At 59.0% G+C, this 22,091-nt stretch overlaps 1 protein-coding gene across 1 annotated transcript in view; it reads right to left on the bottom strand.

Annotated features, from left to right (window-relative positions):
- Positions 1 to 2,141: 2,141 nt before the first annotated feature.
- Positions 2,142 to 22,091, bottom strand: part of AXIN2 (axin 2) — a 28,550-nt gene continuing 8,600 nt past the window's right edge. Inside the window, exons 3-11 of the mRNA XM_055574959.1 lie at positions 19,518 to 19,658; positions 12,291 to 12,393; positions 9,639 to 9,779; positions 9,027 to 9,544; positions 8,749 to 8,913; positions 8,242 to 8,478; positions 7,719 to 7,814; positions 6,363 to 6,530; positions 2,142 to 3,404 (exon numbers count right to left, since the gene is read on the bottom strand). Of these exons, the coding sequence (XP_055430934.1) occupies positions 3,278 to 3,404; positions 6,363 to 6,530; positions 7,719 to 7,814; positions 8,242 to 8,478; positions 8,749 to 8,913; positions 9,027 to 9,544; positions 9,639 to 9,779; positions 12,291 to 12,393; positions 19,518 to 19,658 (1,696 nt within the window). The 3' untranslated portion in view covers positions 2,142 to 3,277. The remainder of the gene's footprint in view (positions 3,405 to 6,362; positions 6,531 to 7,718; positions 7,815 to 8,241; positions 8,479 to 8,748; positions 8,914 to 9,026; positions 9,545 to 9,638; positions 9,780 to 12,290; positions 12,394 to 19,517; positions 19,659 to 22,091) is intronic.

Genomic DNA, 22,091 nt, shown 5'->3' with positions numbered 1-22,091 from the left:
CTTCATTCCTCACATTGGAAGTGAAAGTCGCTCAGTCGTGTCCCACTCTTTGCGACCCCACAACCTATACAGTCCATGGAATTCTGCAGGCCAGAATTCTGGAGTGGGCAGCCTTTGCCTTCTTCAGGGGATCTTCCCGACCCAGGAATCAAACCGGGGTCTCCCGCATTGCAGGCGGATTTTCAGATTGCAAAGAACCCTATGATTCTGGGAGTGGGTCTGGGGCACCCCGGCTTGGAGCCCCCATCCAGTCAGGAGGGGAGGGCTGCAGCCACCTGCATCCTGAGGACCAAGATCAGAGAGTCCTACAGCCTGGACGCGCTTGCACCCTCACCAGCTGCCCAGGAGCAGCCCCATCACACCTCGGTGCGGGGGCTGCACAGTGCAAGCTGGCCCGGCCCCCAGCACCCCGCGGCTGCGACCCTGCCCTCCTCTGCCTGCTCTGCCCGCACCAGCTTCCAGCAGCAGCAGGAAGCAGCCTGAGCCTCCGCAGACCCGCCTTATGAGAAGTCACACCCAACTGCCGTCAAAGCTTTCTCTTCGTAGATAAACTCATTTGTCTCATATTTTAGATCCCACATATAAGTGATATCACACGGTATTTGTCTTTTTCTGATTTATTTTGCTTCGTAAGATCACCTCTAGGTCCTTCTTTGTTCCTGCAAATGACATGATTTCATTTTTGCGGCCAAGTAGCGTCCCACTGTACATATGGACCACAGCCTCACCCATCCCTCTCTCGATGGATTTTAGGCTGTTTCCATGTTGGCTATTGTGTAGTGCTGCTGTGGAAGTTGGGGTACATGTGTCTTTTAGGATTCTGGCTTTCTCAGGGTGTATGCCCAGGAGTGGAAGTCCTGGTTGTGTGATAACTGCTTTTGGATTTCTGAGGAGACTCTATACTGTGCCCACAGTGGCTGAACACACTCACATTCCAGCAACCAACAGTGGAGGAGGGGCCCTTTCCTTTACTTTCTCTCCAGCATTTATTTGTAGACTTTTTTAAATTTAAAAAATATTTAATTTTTTATTTTCATGTATAGCTGATTTACAGCATTGTATTAGTCTCAGATGTTCAGCAGTGACTGTCAAATATACATATATATATATATATATATTTTTTCTTTTTTTTTTTTTCAGATTCTTCTGTTACGGGTTGTCACAGGATGCTGAGTAGACTGTGCTCCAGTAGGTCCTTGAAAGTGTTAGTCGCTCAGTCGTGTCCAACTCTGCTATCCCATGGACTGTAGCCCCCCGGTGCCCTCTGTCCATGGGATTCTCCAGGCCAGAATACTGGAGTGGGGAGCCTTTCCCTTCTCCAGGGGATCTTCCTAACCCAGGGATCAAACCCAGGTCTCCTGCACTGCAGGCAGATTCTTTACTGTCTGAGCCACCAGCGAAGCCCAACAGTAGGTCCTTGCTGGTTATCTGTTTTATATATAATATGTGTATATGCTAACCCCAAACTCATTTACTCTCCCCCCCCCACACACGTTTTCCCCTTATTTCAGAAAGGGTTCATCCTAGGACTCCTCTACATGGACTTGCTCTCTGGGATCTGAAATGCGGCCCAGCCCTGAGTGCTCTACGCAGGGGAAGGGGATGTTTGCTGGGTGAAGAGCGGTCCACAGAGAGAACCACCCTGTGAACGGTGTGCTCCTCACCCAGCCATCTGGTCTACCCAGCCGGGGGAGGGTAGCTGATGGGCACTGGGATGGATGTGGTTCACTGACCCCAGGGCAGTCACGATCTGCTCACCATCTCCAGAGGTTGTTCACCCCTGACACACCTGAGATGCAAGTGCTCCCGGAAGGACCCTACCCCAGCCCCTTGTCACCTGTACCTACCTGGCCAGGTGGCAGATAGCTGCCTGGGAGGAAGAGGCTGATGAAGCAGGTGGTAGACAGGGAGAACTTCAGAGATGCTGTCCACACCTGCTCCCACATGAGAAAACCCTCAGCCAGTCAGCAACCCAGTCACTTTGAAGAAATCATTTTCCAAAACACCAATTGGGTAAGAAGACCTCCAGCTCGGAGAGAAATGGATTTGAACCAGGTGGGAAAAATCAAGCAAAGGTATTGACATACAAAAGGGTGCCACTCTCCCAATTCCACCCCGCGAACTCAAGGATGAGGGTGATATTTTGAAAAATATAAAATTTTAATAAAGGCTACATCTCTTAATTACAATAATTATTGTACCAAGTAATTTTCCTTAAATGAACTCTTTATAATGCATAATTTACAGTATAAGTAGAACAAAATGCCATGGCAAAAGTCATTGAGTACAAGACTTGTAATAAAAAGGCATAAAATATATTTGTACATAAACCCCTTTCAAAAAACAAGGGAAAGCTGGAGCCCTCAATATAGGGCGACACACGGCGTGGGCACCGTGCAGGTACAGGTACTGTACTGATTCAAAGTCAAGCTCCAGAGACAGTGGTGAATACTCTCTCCACACAATATATACAGACGCGGGTTCAGGGGACAACGGCCGACAGAACGCACAGCTATGAGTCAACGTGAAAACCCCAACGCCAACAGGAAGGCGTCTGCAGGGAGGGTGCTCGGGCCAGTCTTCCCAAAGCTGTTCGCTGCTTTGCAGGGCAGGGGTGAGCTGAGAAGTAGCTTCTAGAATGGCTGGGGTCCAGAAAGTAATCTGTAACAAACGCCAAGGACCAGGACCGCTATTTCCATAAATCACAAGTCGAACCACACGGCTGCAGCAGGCGTCGGCCGTGGGGTGGGGAGCCCCAGAAGTCACAGGATGGACTTCGGCCCCAGGGAGGCTGCGTCCCCCCGCCACGATCATCCCATTGACAGGACCTCAACACCAGGCCTCCAGACCTATATGAAAAAACAGCAGCGCGGGGTGGTGGCGCGGGGGAGCGGAAAATGCACCAATTTCCGCGTGTGCCGGCGGCAGGCCACCCTGGACAGTCCGTCTTCACGCGTAGCTTAATTCTTGGTGACAGAGAACCAGGAAAATCCCTCTCCCACGTCCACACGCGGGAAGCCTGTTCAATAAATACCAGCAGGGACTCCTGTCCAGGTGAGCCAGGGCTGGATTCACAGCCCGGGGGGTCGCCCAGGACACGCGGCAGCCTCTCCGGCAGTCAGCGTCGCCGGCGCAGCGAGCAGTTCCGGCTTTCCTCTCCGCAGCGCGGGCGGAGCCGCGAAGGCCGACCCCGCCCTCCCGAAGGCCCGCGGGACTGTCTCGCATCTTCACTCTTGCTTCGCAAGGCGGGGTCATGGTCGCCCCGGCAGAGGAGGGCTCAGTCGATCCTCTCCACCTTGCCCAGGATGCGGCCCTCGTACATGGGCAAGACCACCTCGTCGTCCCATACCTCCTCAAACACCGCTCCGCACGCGAACTCGTCGCTCGCCTTTTTGAAGTAATACCTTAAAGGGAAAACCCAACGTGCTCGGTGAAGTTGCACTTTCTATGCGTCTTGAGATGAGTCTGTCAACAAGGGGGGGGCACCAAGGGGTCTCGAGAACGCTGCTGCGTGAGACTGGCAGGGAAATCGCCAGTGCGATCTGCCGTGAGAGCCGCCGGGCTGGGTGAAGGGCAAAGCTAAGCGGGCGGCCTCCGGGCCAGGCCCCTCCTCCCCGCACCCCCCCATAGCTGCCAACAGCGCTGAGGCTGCAGCCTTCAGTCCAGGACTGACGAAGAGAGCTGCTTCTCCCCAGTTTTTTTTTTTGGGGGGGGCAAAGCATGCTTGGAATTCACCTGCAGGGGCAGCCTGGGGAGAGGGCCCCTCAAAGAGCCCCCAGACTCAGCCATCTGATCCTGTGAAGCCTGTGGGAGGCCGGTACCTGTGATCCTCCCCACCCACCAGGGCCTGACCAGGCTTGGGCACAGCCAGGGGCTCGGGCACAGCTGGGGAGCAGGACTGGCTGCTTCTGCTGTGACCACCACGGGAGGTGGGCAGCTCCCTGCTTCATGGGGCCACTGAGACCGCCCGCGACTCTCCCCTCCGCCCCGGTCCCCTCGCTCCCCTGCCCCAGGGTCCAACGCCAAAAGCCCCTATCCTGTGTGGATGGAAAGGCCTGGGTCCCACCCCGGCCTTCCTTCCTGAAGCCACTTGACGGCACCGGCGCAGATGACCAGCCCGTCCCAGGAGGGTCACGTCTGGAACGACTGCTGTCCCGCCCGCCCGGCCCACCCGCGCCCCTGCCTGGACACTGTGCCAAGTCCTCTGCCTCCCCCGGCCCCGGCCAGGGAGACCCCGCAAACAGACTAAACTCGCCCCTGAAGGCTGTCACCTTCAGGCAGCAGAGGCCCCAGGGGGAGGGGAACAGCTTCTCAAACAATAAACGAGTAACCGCGTCTCAGGGGTACGGGGGGGGCCTCTATTTTTATCTTTTCTCCTTAAAAATCTTTCCCACAGCCCCCTGGCTTAGAGCTAAATGTCTCTGCTCTTCAGTGAAGGCAAGCCAAGTACTCGCCAAGCCGATAAGGCTAGATACGGTGAGACAGCTGGAGGTACTCAAGGGGCTGGGCTGCGGGGGTCAGCACTGGAGACGCCGGTCCTGGGTGGCCCGCCGAGACAGGGCACCGTGGATGGGGGGTGGGGGGAGACAACAGTCTTGTTTCCCTGGAGAGGCTCCGATGCCCCTGGCACCCCAGGCCCACAGCCCTCGGGGTCAGCACGGAGCAGAGCAGGGTGGCTTCCCGGCCTCTCTGAGCAGAGGCTCGTGGTGACCGTGTCCATAATTGCAACCTCCTCCAGGAGCCCTGACCCCGAGACTTCAAAGGCGTAGCCCTTGGCTTCTCACCACTGCGACCCGCTTCAGGCCCTGCTTCCCGGGCATCTGGCCTCTGAGGGCGGCTCCCCTCCGGGCCCTGCCCTGCAGCCCGCGCCCTGGCCTGTCCTCGCTGGGATTTGGGGGTGGGGGGCAGGCAAGGTGAGTGCGGCAGCACAGGGGCTGAGAAGACCAGGGGCCAGGGGTCCAGCTCCGGCCCGGACGGGCGGCAGGGAGGGCCCCTCGCCACAGCCTGATCCAATCTGCAAGGAATGTGCATGCAGAGTCCACGCGTCAGAGGGCTGGGGCTTCAAAGCCCGGCTCGATGAGCGTGCCTCGGGACAGACAGGATCCGGGCCAGATGTGGCCGGAGTGCCCAAGCGGGGGCTGCCCTGCTCCGTGCTCTGGGCCCCCCAGAAGGTCACCTGCGGTCCCACGCAAGGGCCAGCCACGCCAAAGCTGAGATCCGGATGGGTCCCTGGAGGGGCACCTGTGCCGCTATCCTCGCCTGGATCTGTGCAAGATAAGCCAAACCCATTCTCCCTTCTGCTCATCTCCAGAACCGTCTCTGCCCAGGTGTGAACCGGGAGGACCCCAGCCCAGCCCAAAGCCTGTGGCCCGTCACTGGCATGGCCCTGGCCCTGAGCCCTACTCCCTTCCCTGCAAACCAAGTCATTCTGGGCTGCAGAGGGCCTGCTCTGAAGGGCGGGGGTCTCAGGCCCTGGAGGTGGGCTCACCGGGTCGAGAGATGGTGTGCACCCAGCAGGTCACTTGCTAAGGGATGCTAAAGTTCTCACACTCCCTTCCTCGCTCGGGGGGGCACTGAGGTGGTAGCTTCTGTGCCCGAGCTGGGCTCCTCTCTGACCCGTGCCCCCCACTCCTCGTCCCGGCCCTGCACACGGCACCCGGGACACAGCGGGACACAACCTGTGTACTCCTCTGGGATGGAGGCAGCTGACAAGGCCAGCTAGGACTCTGGATGAACCAGATGAGGCGAGAGAAAAGTGACCTCCTTGGACGCCTGGAGCTGGCACACCAGGGCGGGGTCTGCACCGTGCAGGCGGGGCGAGGCCTGGGGGGACGGTGGGGCATCTTCCCCAGGTCCCGGCAGGAAGAGTGGGCAGCCCCGTGCCCCCACGCCCACCCACAGGTCCTGCCCTCTGTCCGCTTCAGGCCACCCTGCCTCACACTACCCGGGACCCAGAGCTGAGGGGGCACAATGCCACCCGTCACAGGTGGCGGTTTCCACCGGCCTTCCATGTGGACGGCTCTCCCGGACCTGCCTGAGGGCCGCCTTTCAGCCTCCTCATCCGTCTGTCCAACTCCTCTGCTCTCCCCATGATCTCCCTTTCAGGCTCCTGCCCGGCTCTCCTGACAAAGCCAGCTGTCCCCTGGCTCCTGAGTCCCCTTCTCCTGCTAGAGAAAGCCCGTCCCGGCCCTGTGCTATCTCTGGGAGGGGCAGGGGTGGGGGAGTCGGAGGAAAGGAGACAGAGCAAAGCCCCAGGCAGCCTGCCCACCTGGCCCCTGCAGGTCTGGGGGCCGAGAGGCGACCCTGGCTCTCGGTTCTGAGCAAACAGGCTCTGGAGCAGAGGAAAGCCCCAGGACGCTCACCGGTAGTTTCCCTTTTTGCTGAGCTGCTCCTTAAAGTGGCCCAAGGTCAGGCTCTGGGCCTTCAGCATCCGCCGGTAGGGGATCTCCTCCCCGCAGAAGAAGTAAGTGACCACCAGCTCGCTGGCCTGGAGCGCATGCATCCCTGCCAGCTTCTTGGGCTCCTTGTGGCTGAAAACGAGATGGAAAAGCCACAAGTCCAGCATCTGAAAGCGGTCAGAGCGCACGCACACACCCAGAAGGTCTGCAAACGGTGTCTTCAGAGGTGAGGCTGCAGCTTGTGTGTGCCGAGGGCACTGGGCAGGGGCCCTGCGTCGGGGGAGCCACCGCTGCTGGACACACGGTCCTCCCCCGGTCATCGGTGCAGGGCACACAGATGTGTGTGTGCCGCCCAATGCGAGGACAGAGCAATGTCCATTGGGGGGCACCCACAGGGAACTTGCCCCAAAAGATAGGAACTCTCCCAGAGTGACCAGGACACCACACTTGCCCCAGTCAGGGTCTGTGGTTTCTGCCTCTACCCAGGGATAGTGTGAACTTGGAATGCCAGGGCCCGTGGTGGGGGTGTGTGGGGATCAGCCCTCAGTCACTGCAACTTCTGAGTTTTTGCAGAATGGCTAAAAAAAAAAAAAAAAAAAAAAGGCAATAGGCCCAGACAGCCGGTCAACTTAAGGTCAACCAATTAAAACATTGTAGACGTTTTTTTCCTCTCTTTGAACACTACTCATGACGGAGCAACTAAGAAAGGACAGGTGAATGATTTCAACCACTTTAGATCTCAGCAGCTGACCACTTTTTTCACACCCCATCATGGAACGAAACGAAGCCTGGCTTTCCTGTCCAGTCACAGGAGTGTAACTCGACAACAGGAACCGGGGCACCGGCTGGGAGATGCTTTTCCCACCACCCCCCAACCTTGGCCCCCGCAAGACAGCAAGGATGGGCCCTTTGTCTGTCTCTGCAACCAGGGAGAAGGGCCTTCCTGCTCAGTTCCACACAGACGTTTTCAACCCGCTAGCCTTCCAGGTGAACAGGAACAACTTTTCCATCTGCGTTTGGGTTTCTCTAACCAGAGGCTAAAGGCTTTGCTCTCAGCTCGTGGCCTTGAGCCAAGCACCGCTTCACGAAGGAACACCTGTGTGTTACTACAAGTCACCACGCACTCCTCTGCATGAACAGGGCTTTTCCAGACTCTGATCTATGGCACCGTCTGGGTTTACTGTTCCTTGTCTTGGATGTTAAAATCAAGATGGTTTTATAGCCTAAAAAAGTTTTCAAAAATTGCAATGCCTGACATGAATACCCAGAAAACACAAAGCCTCTGGGTGGACCTCAGTGTCACCAGGCCAAGACACTCACTCTTCTGAAGCTGGGCTCGGGCTGGAGAAGGATGTGGTGCCTGGTATCCCGGGGCCTGGGTGGGTCCTGTCCCTCTGCTGACCGGCCGCACAGCACCTGAGGACGGGAAAGGTTGAGAGGGAAGCCCCATCCCTGGGGCCAAGGGAAAACAGAGAACCAGCCTCCCCGGCCTCCGACTTCCCCCGGGGGGGAGCCCCACCCCGGCCTTGTGTGGACAGGAGCTCCCAGGGGCTGGCCCAGCCATGCTGAGCCCTGGGCCCCTGCGACTGCACACTGCCCGCTCAGGCCGAGGGGTGCAGGCACTGGGTCCCCAGCAGGTCACGGTGCCTTGAAGCTCATCTCACAGCCCCAGCCGACTGGGACATTCCTCGGGTAATGGGATTTGCAAGGAATTTCAGAGATTCCTTCTGTTCCTTGCAGGCACGACTGGCCAGATCCCAGCAAGCCCGTCAGAGCGGCTGGACCTCAAGGCAGTGGTCCTCCGGCCTGCCCCACCCCTGACCGCTGTGGCTGGTCTACTCACCGCTGCTTCGGGGGTTTGGACACTTCGGCCAGCCGGCGGCATGCCTCCTCCAGCTGGGCCAGGGTGTTAGGCGGGGTCAGGGGAGGCACCGTGGAGTCCTGGGTGCATGCCGGGTGGGCCCGGGGGACAGCGCGGGGGTGCCCAGTGCTGCCCCCCCACAGGTGGTGGCGGCCGGCCCGCTCGGCTGGGGATGTGCGGGCTGACTCCGTGGGGTAGACCCGCTTGGTGCTCTGGGCGCTGGAGGAGGAAGGTGGAGAGGGTAAGAAATGGGGCTAGAAAAACTGGAAAATGTGACTCCAGCAGCGAGCTCTTCATCCTGCCTCCGGAGAGCAAAAAAAAAAAAACAAAACAGCTGGGCCATACCACCACCCCGCGTTGCCAGGATGCGGCACTTCTGCGGTCTCAGCGCAGCTGCTCGCGCTGGGAGGGCAGCGCCCACTGCCCTTTGGCTCTGGCTGCGCGGACAGTCCACCCCCACGCCCCGGGCCGTGCCACGCCGCAGCTCACCTGTGGGGCTTGGGCTTGCCCGGCCGCTCGCTCTCCAGCACCCACTGCCACACGACCTGCGCCCTGTCTCCTTCCTCCCCAGGCGGCTGCAGGGACCCCATTCCACCGGGGGCCCCGGCTTCCCTGGCCAGTGCCGTGCTTCGTCTTGGGGGGGCACCGCCCCGGCTGCCAGTGGGAACAGAGAAGCGTGTCCATCTCAGCAACCCCGACCGCCTCCGCCACCCCGCCCCTCCCTGCCACCAAGTCCCGCTGCCCCACCCTCGCACAGGGTCACTCACCCAAGCTGGGCAGCCCCAGGGGGCTCAGGGACCCCGGGGTGGCTCTTGCACTTGGCGCAGCAGGAGTAGTCGGCGCCCCCGGGGACTGGGCAGGGGCAGCGCGCCCGCGGGGCGGCCTCGGCCTCCGCTTCATCCCGGGTCCGGGGGCCGGCGTGGTGGTGGATGTAGTGGTGGTGGACGTGCTTCGTGGCCTGCCTGCTCACGAAGCCCCTGGCCCCGAGGAGGGAGCAGCTGGCTGGGACGGCCGCGGGGGGCAGGGGGCCCCCAGGCGGGGGCAGCGCACGGTGTGACTGGAGGTGGTGGCGGTGGTGGTGGTCAGGGGAGCGCGCACGGGGGCTGTAGCGGCCCACACCCGGGGACTGGCAGCCGGGGGTCTTGAGGACCCTGGACAGGTGGTCGTCCAGGATGGTCTGCGGGTCCTCCTCGTAGCTGCTGGATGGCAGGAGGCAAAGCGGGTGTGGCGCAGGCCCTGCCTCTCGTGAGCCCGGTGCCAGCTCCACACTCTCCTTCTCCTCGTCCTGGAAGGGAAGGCAGCGTTGGTTGGGGGTCGCCCGGGTAAGCAGGAGCCCCTTCCCCCGCTAATCTGGGGCGGGGGGTCAGCGCGGCCCCCACCTCTTGGATCTGCTGCAGCCGTTCCTCCAGGCTGTGCCGCGTCTCCAGCTCCAGCTTCAGCTTCTCCAGCCGGGCGATGAGCTCAGCCGCGAAGGCGGCAGGCTCCACGGGGGTCATCTCCTTGGGTAGCCGGTGGGTTCTCTGCGGGGCGCAGGGAGGAGACGCGATCAGGGGGCTGCCCGGGCTGGGGAACCGGCGTCGGGATGCGGCCAGGTCCACGGCTGGGCGGAAACTGGGCAGCGCGGGGCCCGGGTGGCATGGCCGCTTTATGTGCCGGCGCCGCGGCCTCATGGAGAGCCATGGTCCCCGGCCGTGCGCCATGGGCACAAGCAGTTGGTCGCACTCCGAGAAGCCGCGTGCGCTCCCTCTGTAGTACAACCAGCCCATCAGTCGCTACTCTGAAGTTGAAAATCTTCAAAGACTGTTGTCAAACATCAAAAAAAAAAAAAAAGGGCAGCTCTCTGCAATGGGGAGGGGAGAGCGCAACTCAAGGAATAAAAAGTATGAGTCTAAACAGAAAGGGAGTTGGGAATGTGAAAAAATAAGATTGGAAGAGAGGTAGGGGGGAGCAAAAGGAAAAAAAAAAAGGAGTCACAGGGCCCAGATCAGAGGCAGTGGTAATTTCTTCCCTGGCCACACACTGTGCACCTTTGAGGTGGTGTTGTCTAACACTGCACCGACCCCCCTCGTTCTGGCCCACCCCTCCTCCCATCTCTTTGTACAGAAAATGAAGAAAGCTGCTGCGGGCTAGTAGCAGAACACTGCTGAGCTTGGCTGCCTGAAGCTGATCTATCAAGGGAGAAGGGAACATCTCCAAGTCAAGTGCGGAATATAAAAAGGCACCAGACCACTGTCAAGAGCAGCCAACAGAGAACCCCCGCCACCGGCCCTCTGTCCCCTCCTGTCGTCCTAAGCCCCCCACCCCGACCCCTGGTCCTTCTGCCTCCTCCCCTCACTTCCCTCCTGCTTTGGCCCTTTTCTTGGGTGGGGGGTGGGCAACAGAAAGCCAACCTGCAAAGGCCAGCATCTCCCCTCTTCAGCAATGAACTGAGCCTCACCACGGCAACCGCAGAGCCACAGGACTCCGGGAGGGGAGGGCCCATCTGGAGATGGCTGCCATCTCACCCAGGTTGAATCCATGCAGCACCACCCTCCCCAACCCCCAGTAAAGTGCTGCCTCCTGGAGAAGGCTGGTTTGCACTCCCCAGAACAAAAATCATGTAATTTACAAGCCTGGGCGACAGAACTTTTCTTAAATGCACAAAACTCCCCCTAGCACCCTGGCTCCACCAAATCAAAATATATACGTCTCATCGATACTGTTGTATTGGGGTGAGGAGACGGTGATTGAGAAGGGGGGCTCTAGAGATCCCCAGAAAAGCCATCTTCATCGGCTATTTTCACAAATTTGAGTGCCCTGGACTGTTCCAGGAGCTTCGAAGAGAAGTTGCAACAGTCTACACACTAATGCAACATGGGACCAGCAATTCGACGAGCTGATTTTCTATATGCGACATAACCAGTGGGCCAGCTGGGTTCTCTGTGGCTGGCAGGAAGGACTCGGAAACAGATGCTGCTCTGAGCTGCGCACTCTCTTCCCTTCCCCAGGGAGCAGTTAGACAGGGCAGGGTGGCCCCCCTGCGTGCAGGGGCTGGGGGCTGGCTGCCCTCCAGGACCTGGAAATCATCAGGGAGGTCCCTGAAAAGCCCTCCACACCCCGCTGGCCTCTCGTCTCAAGCACAAAAAGAAGCACTCATGGATCCTCAAACACTGACTGCAGATTCAACAGGCAGGCACTAGGCCATGTTCTGGGGCTGGAAACAGGAGGGACTACTGATCTCCAGGGCTTTGGAGCAGAAATGGCCGAGTACAAAGAGGAACACTGAAGTGACAGAGCCAGGCGGGCAACACGAGGAGAGGGCCCGGGGATGGAACTGGCCCCTGCAGGAGGCAGACTCCGCCAGCCTCCTGGTTCAGTCAACAAGAGCTCAGGGAGACCTACGATGCGCCCAGCGCGGGTCTGGTCTCTGTGGAGAAGGAGCTAACAGAGCCGCCCAACGCAAAGCGTACATCACCTTCCACCCTTTGGGGCCTGGTTTCTGGGAAGGAACCCCTTGGTTTCTTTGTCTTAGAGAACTCTTTCTTTGTTGAGGAAATGGAGAGGGTCGCATAGGTCATCGTGAGGTCCTCTGCGCTGGGTTACACCCCGATGAACCCCGTCACACCTCTCAGGTGGGCCTTCCCTTCCTCCAGCTCCCGGAGCTGACCCGCTTGGAGACTGCACTCCCAGGCCCCGCCTCCACGATACTGCCCCACGAGGCCCCGCCCCCCGCAGAACCACCCCCCCCCCTCCCCCCAACGCGCAGGCGCACTCACTGAGTGCCCCATCCCCAGGCCCTGGCAGACCCCCACCCCCAACGAGGCCCCGCCCCCGGCAGACCCTACCCCCGCCGCGCAGGTGCACTCACCGGGCCCCGCCCCATGAGCCCCTGGCAGACCCCACCCTCGCGAGGCCCCACCCCCAGCAGACGCCCCCTCCCTCACCACGCAGGTGCACTCACGGGGGCACCCCTGCCCCATGAGCCCCCTAGCAGACCCCCCGAGGCCCCGCCCCCAGCAGGCTCCCCTCCCCCACCGCGCAGGCGCACTCACCGGGAAGTGAGGTAGGGACACTTGACCGTTGGCCTTCACGCTCCGGTGCATCTCTCTTTGCAGCTGCTTCTTACTCCCCACGCGGTAGGGAGGGACGCCATCTCTAAGGGAGACGAAGGACAGGACCCACTGGCTCACGAGGACGCCTCAGCACACGCGCCCTCCGGAGCTCCCACGGAGGACAGACGCCCCGCCCGCCCCGTCCCTGGGCGCCATTGTGGACCCTGAGGGGACGTCAAGCCGAGACCCAGGCGCCCTGCCCCTCAGGCCTCTCTGGAAGCGGCTCCAGCTCAGGGAAGAAGCGCCAGCTTGGAAAGAGCTCCCGTCTGTGCTCTGGTCCTAGGACTGGGCCCACGCGGAGGGAGGGTCCCCCAGCAGGACACTGAGACCCTTTGCTCCTCCAGTGGTCTGCTACCACCGCAGTGCATTATCCGGAATCAGGGGGCCAGGGCCGTAAAGTACACCAGGCGGTGCTGAAAGGACGGGACCAGGCCCACAGAAGACTAAGCCGGGCTGGTGCAGGGCTGCAGAATTCTCTCAAGTCAACCTCGGGTTGTTTCCGAAAGTCTCCCTCCCATCAGTCACCAGCAGGCGTCCTTAGCCTCCTCCCTTCCCTCAGCTCCAAATCCCACTGCCCCCAACCATCGGACTCAGATCCACGACCAAGGTGGGCGTAAAAGAGAAAGCCCCTGCTTCCGGGTGTTCTGCGTGATTCATCCAAATTAAGTGAGCACCTACTATGTGCGAGCACTTATTCTAGGCTCCAGGCAAGACAGCAGTGAAGGGAGGGGATAAAATATGCAGATGACTCCCTGATAAAGCTTGTGTTCTAATGGAGTGGAATACATAGCAAGTGAAACATAAAAAGCAAAATGTATGGTAAGTTCAGTGGTAAACAATCTGCCTGCAATGCAGGAGATACAGGTTCGATCCCTGGGTCAGGAAGATCCCTTGGAGGAGAAAATGGCAACCCACTCCAGCATTCTTGCCTGGGAAATCCCATGGACAGAAGAGCCTGGCGGGCGTGCCATCCATGGAGCTGCGAAAGAGTCAGAAATGACTTGGCAACTAAACAACAACACGGTAAGTGAGAAGGTGGTAAGTACTATGATGAAACGCACCGTGGAAATGGGAAGCAAGGACAGCTGGAGGGGTGGAGCTGCAGTTTTAAATGGAGGGGGGGTTGTCAAGTCCTCGCCACAAAGGTGATTTCTGAGCAAAGATAGGGAGGCAGTAGAGGCCCTTATATTATGATTATATTTTTATTTTTTAAAATTGAAGTAGAGTTGATTTACAATGTTGTGTTTATTTTTAATTTCTGGCCTCACCCTGTGGCATGGAGGAATCCCAGTTCCCTGACCAGGGAATGAACCCACACCCCTGGCACTGGAAGGCAGAGTCTTAACCACTGGACCTCCAGGGGAAGTCCCCATCATTATATCTTTTGGAAAGCAAATGGAAGAGGTTTAAAAACAGCACCACCACATCCTCCTCCACTCCGCCCAGTCTTCACTGAGAGCAGGACCTGGAGTTGCGAAGACGTTTTTAAAAGACTTTTGTTCTTGGAAGCTGTTGGATGGTCAAGGTGTGATTATATCCCCAATGCTCTTCCTTTCGGAAGCCACTTATTTACAAAAGCCTCGGGGTTCAGACGTTTGCATACTGAATCATCCTTCGAGGCAGCAAATGTTGGAATGAGCTGCTTGGCTATTTCCCTTTCCTTGGCATTTTCTTCGTCATCAGGCCCCTGGCTTGTCAGTGGTGGGGGAGCATCAGTTGTGTCTAAGAAAGCTAACAGGTCTCCTTGTATATATACTGTGGTATAACTCTGTGTGGCCCCAAGGACTGTAACCCGCCAGCTCTTCTGTCCATGGGATTTTCCAGGCAAGAATACTGGAGTGGTTGCCATTTCCTCCTCCAGGGGATCTTCCTGACCCAGGGATCCAACCCGCATCTCTTGTGTCTCCTGCATTGCGGGCAGGTTCTTCACCACTAGCGCCCCCTGGGAAGCCCGGGTGGTTACCCTGCCCCCACCTAAAATCACCTGTGGGGTGGGGGTCATAGTGGGGACCCACAGCTTGGGTCTCATGCTTGTCTGACCAACTCCTGCTGCCCCAGGACTACAAATAAGGTCCACATCCTGCCAGCAACTCTCTTGGACACGCCAGGATCTCCCTGTGAGGCACATAGGGGCCCCACCCGCCCCTCCAAGGCTCTGACCTTGAGCGCCCTCTGGCAGCCTCCGCCCCTCACCCCTTGCCTCCCAAGATGAAAGCAGTGCTAAGGCTTCCATAGAAGAGGAGACAGAAAGGTGAACTGGGGAGGCAGTTGAGAAAGGGAGGTGGGGGAGCACGTCACGGGCCACTTGAAGGCAGAGGAACGAGTGAGTTCTGGAAACACCCCTGCGACCAGCACCCAGCAGCCCCCTGCACCCAGGGAAGGTGGAGGGTCTGGCTGCCGGCGCAAAAACCTGTGGCCAGCGCAGAAAAGGGAGCTTCTAACCCAGCTCAGAGGCTTACCAGGCGCCTTCAGGGAAATGTGGCTTTAATCCACCCCCCTGCTCCCCACAGCCAAGAATCTTCTTCCAAAACAGCCCCTCATTCCAGAAGGGGCCTCTCTTCTTTTCATCCAGGCTCTATAAGAGTCTGTGATCAGTTTCCTGGCTTCTCAGGACTGTGAGCTGATGTGCGCCCAAGTCTTGGTCCCTGAACAGTCTCCTTTAATTATAAACATTTTAGCTAACGAGCCTGCTGCCGGGCCCAGCTGTTTCTGGGGAGCACGGTTTTGAAGTGTGGACTCCACTTAGCTGCCATTTAAGCCGAGCCAATTAGCTTAGCCTTTTGACTGGGCCGTGCCGGCCTAACCTGAATGTCGCTTTCCGGGAGCTTTGAAATAGCAGGCTCACGTGCACACGTGTCCACTTGCATTTCCGTTTGGCCACCACCCTGAGGGCGGCCTCTGATCACAGCCAACATCAAAGGGCTGGTTTGTAAGATAAGGCACTATGTGAAGTTCACTCCGACGCTTTCCCCGGGGACCAGAATAAACCCATAAATAAGATAAAAGGAAATAAAAATAAATAAAATGACCTGGACCACCCTCTGCAAGAAACGCATCTCGGGCTGATTTTGTGACGCCCTGAGCAGACACTGACTTCAGAAGCAGCTCTGTGCAGAGAGAGAAGTCAGGGTGCCACCTCCACGCTGGCCTCCCGACTTTCACTTCCTAACAGAGAGGCCACACTTGGGCGGCAGGAACCTGCTGCTCCTGGTGTATCCAGCCCACCACCCCCACAATCCTTCTGCCCAAGGACTGGGCTTGAGCACTTTGGCTGGGAGTCTAACTTTCAAAAAAAAGAAAAAGTTTAAAAAAAGTCATTTCTTCTGAGAATGTAGGTTTTGGAACAACAGGCTCATAAAATGGCCTTCTCAGAGGCCTGTGTGAAGACTCAAATCCCCAGCCATCTTTAATGGGACTTTCTGCTTAGCGGGGAACCAGCAGTGGGCAGCAGGCCCTGGCCTTCTGGCCCCCGAGGCTCCCTGAATACCCTCAGGGCAAGGCCGCCCAGCCCAGCTTCTCCCCAGCCTCAGGCAGAGGTCCCCAGGCTTCACTGGTTCTGTGGCAAATGAGACCAAGGCTTCCCCAGGCTTGCGTCTAATGAACTCCAGCCTTCTGGAGTCTATTGAAGGCGGCCCGTGACCCCTGTCCCCCCCACCCAAGCTGCGCCCCTCCCCAGCCCCCAGCAGGGCAGCCAACCCCTTGCTGGCTATTGTGCCCTGGAGAAGCAGCCAGGGCCCTTTTCATGCTTTATGGGGGTCCTATTCACTCGTGCGAGGAGATTTCAAAGGGGCCTGCTGCCTCTCACCCCTGAGCTTCCCTGAGTGGACAATGGGCTGAAAGCGCCTCAGCTCAGCTTTTCATCCCCCGCGCTCCGCACCGTGCCGGCCGCAACCGGCTGAGCTGAAGAGGGTCGAATCCCAGCCGGGGATCCGCCTGGCGCCGGGCCAGCAGCCAGAAAGTGCCTTGCCCAGCGGGCTTTCCGTGTCTGCCAAGGCGATGGGCCCGGGACCCCTAGGATCTCCAAGCCCAGTCCCGCCTGTCAGAGCAGCTCTCGTCCTGAGACCCTTTGTCCACCCCTGCGTAAGCAGCGGGAGGCGGCCCCACGCTGATGGGAACTGTGGGCCCAGGGGCATCAGCATGTGCAACTGGGGACGGATGGCTGCATCCAGCGAGCTGCCCTCGAGGCTGGGTGGCCAGAGCCACGCACTCCCCCATGCCCCCGGCACTGACCTTAGGAAGGCAGGCTCCAGGGCGTGGGCCTCAGGGCCCCAGGCCCCCCCCCACCCCCAGCCTTGGTGTCCTGGTTTACTCATCCCCATTCAAGGGGGCCATGCCGAGGCAGGAGCAGACCCCGCCCTGAGGTCCTGCCCGCCTGGGACCCAGGGTACCCACTGTGAGCACCCAGAGAGCAGCTGCTGCGCGAGGGGTCCGCCTCAGCCTCCCCCCAACCCGGACCTTCCTGGCCCACATGCTGACCCAGGACAGCTGTCTTCTTCCTGCGCTCTGGGCGCCTTAAGTACAGGGCGCTTTAGCTAAAGGTGGGGGAGGGTAAGGGCTTTGAAGTCACCTCTGAGGATGCCTTCTTCCCGGGCAGGGTCTAAAGAATAGGGGGAGGGCAGAGGGGGCAGGGGAGGAGTAGACCTTCCCCCCTACCCCAGCCCCAAGTCATTAGGGCTTCCCTGGCGGCTCTGCCAGCGCAGAAGACCTGGGATCGATCCCTGGGTCGGGAAGATCCTCTGGAGAATGGAACAGGGACCCACTCCAGTATTCCTGCCTGGAGAAGTCCACAGAGGAGCCTGGTGGGCTACAGTCCACAGGGTTGCAAAGTGTCAGACATGACCGAGCAACTAACGCTTCACTAAGTCGTTAAAAAAGAAAGCTGTGTGGTCACTAATAAATAGAGGCTCAGGGTAGCTCAAAGATCTCCTTGTCAACTGGCCCTATTACTGCGGTTGTTCACGGGGGGAGCGGGAGCAGGCTGAGAGCAGGGGCCTGTGGGCTGGACCTCAGTTCTGTCTCTGACGGGAGCAGCTACAGGAGCACCAGGCCTTCCTGCCCCATCTGAGAGCCATGAGCGGCGGCCAGTTTTTCTGATTGGGTCTTGTGAGGCTCAGCCAGGTATGGGGACTACACCCAAGTTACCTCATCCCAAACCCAGAATAACACCTCGGTGATGCAGAGCAGGAGGCAAGCCAAAAATAATCTCTAAGAAAACTAAATAGAAGCCTCACAGTCTTAAGTCAACTATGTTTAACTTAGGAGATTCACTCAATACCCTCATTCAGACCCAACTTACACTCCTGTTTTACACGTAACACTGACTCCCATGCAATCCACACTCTAGTTAAGAACCAGAGGAAAAGTGGTGCTAGAAACGAGCACACAAGCAGAGAAGGACAGCAGCAGCGCGGCCGAGAGGAAAGAGAAGTGTTTTCGGGGCGGGGGAGGCACCAGTGCCTCTAGGGGCAGAAAGTGTGAAAGTGGAAACGTCAGTCTCCTGGTCGTATCTGACTCTGTGACCCCCATGGACTACAGCCCGCCAGGCTTCTCTGTCCATGCGAGTTCCCAGGCAAGAGTACTGGAGTGGGTTGCCATTCCCTTCTCCAGGGGATCTTCCTGACCTAGGGATCGAACCCAGGTCTCCTGCATTGCAGGCAGATCCTTTACTGTCTGAGCCACCAGGGAAGCCTCCTGGGGGCAGAAAGCCCTATACAATGTTGAATTCTGTGAGATCATATTACAATGTGGTATGAAAACAGAACTTCAGATTAATTATTGGACCAAGAAACAGAATACATCTTGTCTAATACTATTCAATAAGGAGAGAGCAAAAACACTGTTTTAAGAAATATGTATTTTCCAAGTACAATAACGATGGAAGCCTCACCTCTGTAAGAGCCCTCATCTCTTCATGTTGGATGAATGACGGCTTCCCTCTCTCCATTTCACTCAAGCCAAAGAGCTATTCTTGTATTAAATCTCACCTTAAACGTCTCTCTCCTTTTACTAACGGGGGAATCTGAGGTGATACAATAAAAGCCACCGGGAAACTCAACAGTCAAATCTCAAACCAACACGTCCACTTTCCTTTCAATCGGCTCCATGCCGCAGGCCAAGCAACAGATCTCTGGCCAATGGAAACCAGATCATTTCAAGCAAACTGGAAGAAGAGCTGGAAAGTCTTGGGAAGACAGAAGGGACAGACTGGAAATGCGTGTGCCAGAAGCGGCTACGGCTTCACAGGCGCCTGTAGAAAGCGGCCCCCTAGCAGATTCTGCTCCAGAGCGTGTGAGGAAGACTCGCCAAAGACCATCTCTAGAGTGGTGGTTCCCAGCCAGGCTCCACCTCTGAGCCTCTTGAATCAGAATCGTTAAAGTTGGCAGGAGATGGGGATGTCTGGTCCACGCCACTGCCCCACCCCCACACACCTGAGACTCACAGAGCGTCCTTGTTCTCCATCCACAGAGGTCACCACTGCACGACCTCAAACGACCTCCAGCTCAAAGCATGACCCTGCCCATGGCCCGCTGACCCCATCTGACCACCCTGATGGCTGGGACTGCCTTCAGGAGCCCCAGCCGTCCATCTGCAGAAGAGCCAGGATCCGAGACGATTCTGGAGAGAGCGCCCAGCGACAGAGCAGGCACCACACTGGCACTTGCTGAACTGAACCATCCGAGAGGGGGCATCACACGCAGCGGCCTGGGGAGCACTCGGGCTTCTGGACTCCGCTGTCACTGAGCCCAGACACAGCCTCCCGCACCCCCTGCCTCCCACCTGTCCGTTCTGCAGATGCAACACCTGGATTCAAGACCCGCCAAGCTCTTCTGCCCACAGGGAAAGTGGGCGAAATGACAAGCAGAAGGGAGGTGTCTGCACTCAGGGAACCTATAGGCGTTACCCTTAACCATCTACCTTAGTTCACTTGTCTTCTGTGAGGATACCTTCCGATCCCCATTCAAGGCTCTAAGCCTCCTGCTACCCAGGCTCCCAAGGGACCCTCCTGCATTAAAGCTGAGCCATGCCAGCGGCTCACTCCCGTCCCAGCCAACAGACGCCCACACGGACACGGGTGGGCTTCACAACGCCGGCCGAGGACCCTACCCCGCTGCTCCCGCGGGCCACACTGCCAGCCGGGCACGTGGTGGGAAAGCAGAAGGCGCTTACACGCTACTGTCCGTCATGGACATGGAGTCGTCGGTCAGCGCGTCACTGGATATCTCACTGTCGTTTGCGCTGGTGGCCGGCGCGAAGACGTAGCCGGAGCCCACGTGGTACGGGTTCACGGGGTCGCTCCTCCTGAAGGACCTGCGGGGAAAGGCACAGCTGCGCATCCCGACTCTTGCCCCAACCCGGGGCGCCCAGGAGACCCTGGGACAGTCCCCAGCCTGCTGCCCAGGGCCCGCTGATCCTCTGGGCAGTGAACAGGCTCACAGGGGGCCCATGGAGCCACTGACCTGCCCTGGGGAGAGAGCAGGGGGCTTGTCTGCGCCCGAGGTGGCTCAGGGGGGCTCAGAGTCCTCAAGGGACACTTCCAGAGGAGTCTGCTCCTGGAGGGGAGGCGAGCGGATGACAGAGGAGTTGAGTCTGCAGACGGAGCATCCCCGCCCACGAAGTGAGGTAGCCCTTTACACACGCGACCTCATCCGATCCTCGAGGCCACCGGGGTGAAGAGGTCGTGTGCCCATTTCACAGACGTGCCCGGGCGGCCCTGGATCACAGAACCGCAGCCAGTGAGTGTGGGACCCATCTGGACGACTCCCCCTCAGCCCGTCTCTCTGCTTCTTCACACAGGACTAGCCTCAGTGTCGAAAGACACTCCAGCGTGAGAGCCAGGACGACTGACCCGTGGCGGGTGTCCGGGCTCCCCGGTGGAGGAACTGGTGGGGTGGTGGGGATGCTCCCTGGGACAGGTGGGCCCGGTGACCCTGGATGGGACATGGGGGTGGGGGCCAGGGAAGCGAAGCGCAGCAGCAGGTCCTCCACCCTGGGTGGCGGTGGGGTGGGGGAGAGGCCTGAGGCTTTCCCAGCAGCCGTGGGATCCAGGGGGCCTGGGTCAGACTGAGGTGGGGGGCGGGCAGGGAGCTGCTGCACAGCTGGGCAGAAGAGCCCCGAGGAGGGTGGGCACCGGGGCTGGAATGAAGGTGTGAGGGGTCCTGCCTTCGGGACCTGCCCTCCGGCCGCAGCGACAAAGCAGACAAGTCCCACTTACGCTGTGACAGCTCCCGGCGGGACAGACCTTACACCTGATCTAACCCCAGCCTCAGCGAAGACCGCTAACGAGACCAGCGCTACCGCCAGCGACGGGACAGTCAGCGCACTGGGAAAGACCCTGATGCTGGGGAAGACTGAGGGCAAAAGGAGAAGGGGCTGACGGAGGATGAGACAGTTGGATGGTATCAGCGACTCAATGGACAGGAGTTTGAGCAAAGACCAGGAGAGTGAAGGGCAGGGAAGCCTGGTGTGCTGCAGTCCATGGAGTTGCAAAGAGCTGGACGTCACTGAGTGACTGAACCAGCACCACCATCAGCTCGGGGCTCAGTGTGGGTGGGGTCCCATCTCCTCCCTGCCGCACCCCCGCCAGTACAGGAGGTGGTCAAGGACTGTCTGCCACCCGGTCATTGGCAAGGCCCCCCAAGGAGTGACGGAGCCCCAGGTGGGGGTGACGCCCTGGGGGGCGGCCCCGTGGAGCCCACATCAGGTCCTGGAGGAGCTGCTGGCAGCAGAGATCCCCAATCTGCCGGTCTGAGCGAGACCAGATCTCGGAGACGTCAGGTGGCAGAGTAGCGCCCAGGAAGTGCTCGCAAGGAGTGTGGCGTGAGCCCACTGGACACCTTGGGCCAGGCCACCCTGCCCGGCCCCGCCGCTCTGGCCTCGCTGGCCCACCTGTGAGGGTAGGGGGGCCTGGCCCCTCCCTCCTTGCCCCGGATTCTCGGTGCTGATGCCAGGAGGCCGGGGGATCCTCCATGACTTGGAACTGGTGCTCATGTCTCCAGTGTGGCGTTTCCAGACAGCAGGGCAGGAGGAAGAGGGAGGAGGGGACTGCCCACAAGAGGCCCGTGGTCCTCCCAGAGCAGAGGCGGGTGAGGGGCGGCTGGTGCGAGCACTCGCGAGGAGACACACTCTGCGGTGTCTCCACTACAGGCAGGACAGGAGGGGAGTGGAAGAAAACGCTTCCCCGTGGTCAGGTGGCCCCAAGGAGCGGGTGGGGGCAGGTTATGGGGTCGCCAAGATGTTAAAGTGGCCCAAAGCTCCAATCTCCTGGACAGGCCCCTGCTTCAAAGCAGGATGGAGCTTCCCAGGGGGCTCAGTGGTAAAGAATCTGCCTGCCAATGCAAGAGACACAGGTTTGATCCCTGGTTCGGGAAGATCCCCTCAAGGAGGAAATCACAACCCACTCCAGTGTTCTTGCCTGGGAAATCCCACGGACAGAGGAGCCTAGAGGGCTACAGTCCATGGGGTCGCGAAAGAGTCAGATATGACTGAGCGACTGAGCAACAAGAAGGATGGAGGAGGTGACGGTCCTCAAGGGCTCCGTCAAGTGGAACCGGGAAGCTCCCAGCCGGCTGGGTGTCCCGGGGTATCACAGCCTCCACAGAAATGGGGCCACCTCCAACAACGTGCGGTTCAGACACAGCCACTGGCCCCGGGCTGGAAACACCCTCCAAGGGAACTGTTTACAGGGGTCATGGTAAGGGGGTGATGCTTACAGGGGTCGTGGTAAGAGGGCACTTTACTGGG

Source organism: Bubalus kerabau, chromosome 4 (assembly GCF_029407905.1).
Source record: "Bubalus kerabau isolate K-KA32 ecotype Philippines breed swamp buffalo chromosome 4, PCC_UOA_SB_1v2, whole genome shotgun sequence".
NCBI classification, from domain to species: Eukaryota; Metazoa; Chordata; class Mammalia; order Artiodactyla; family Bovidae; genus Bubalus; species Bubalus kerabau.
The sequence above is the reverse complement of the archived record's forward strand: the minus strand, read 5'-3'. Positions and strand labels throughout refer to the sequence as shown.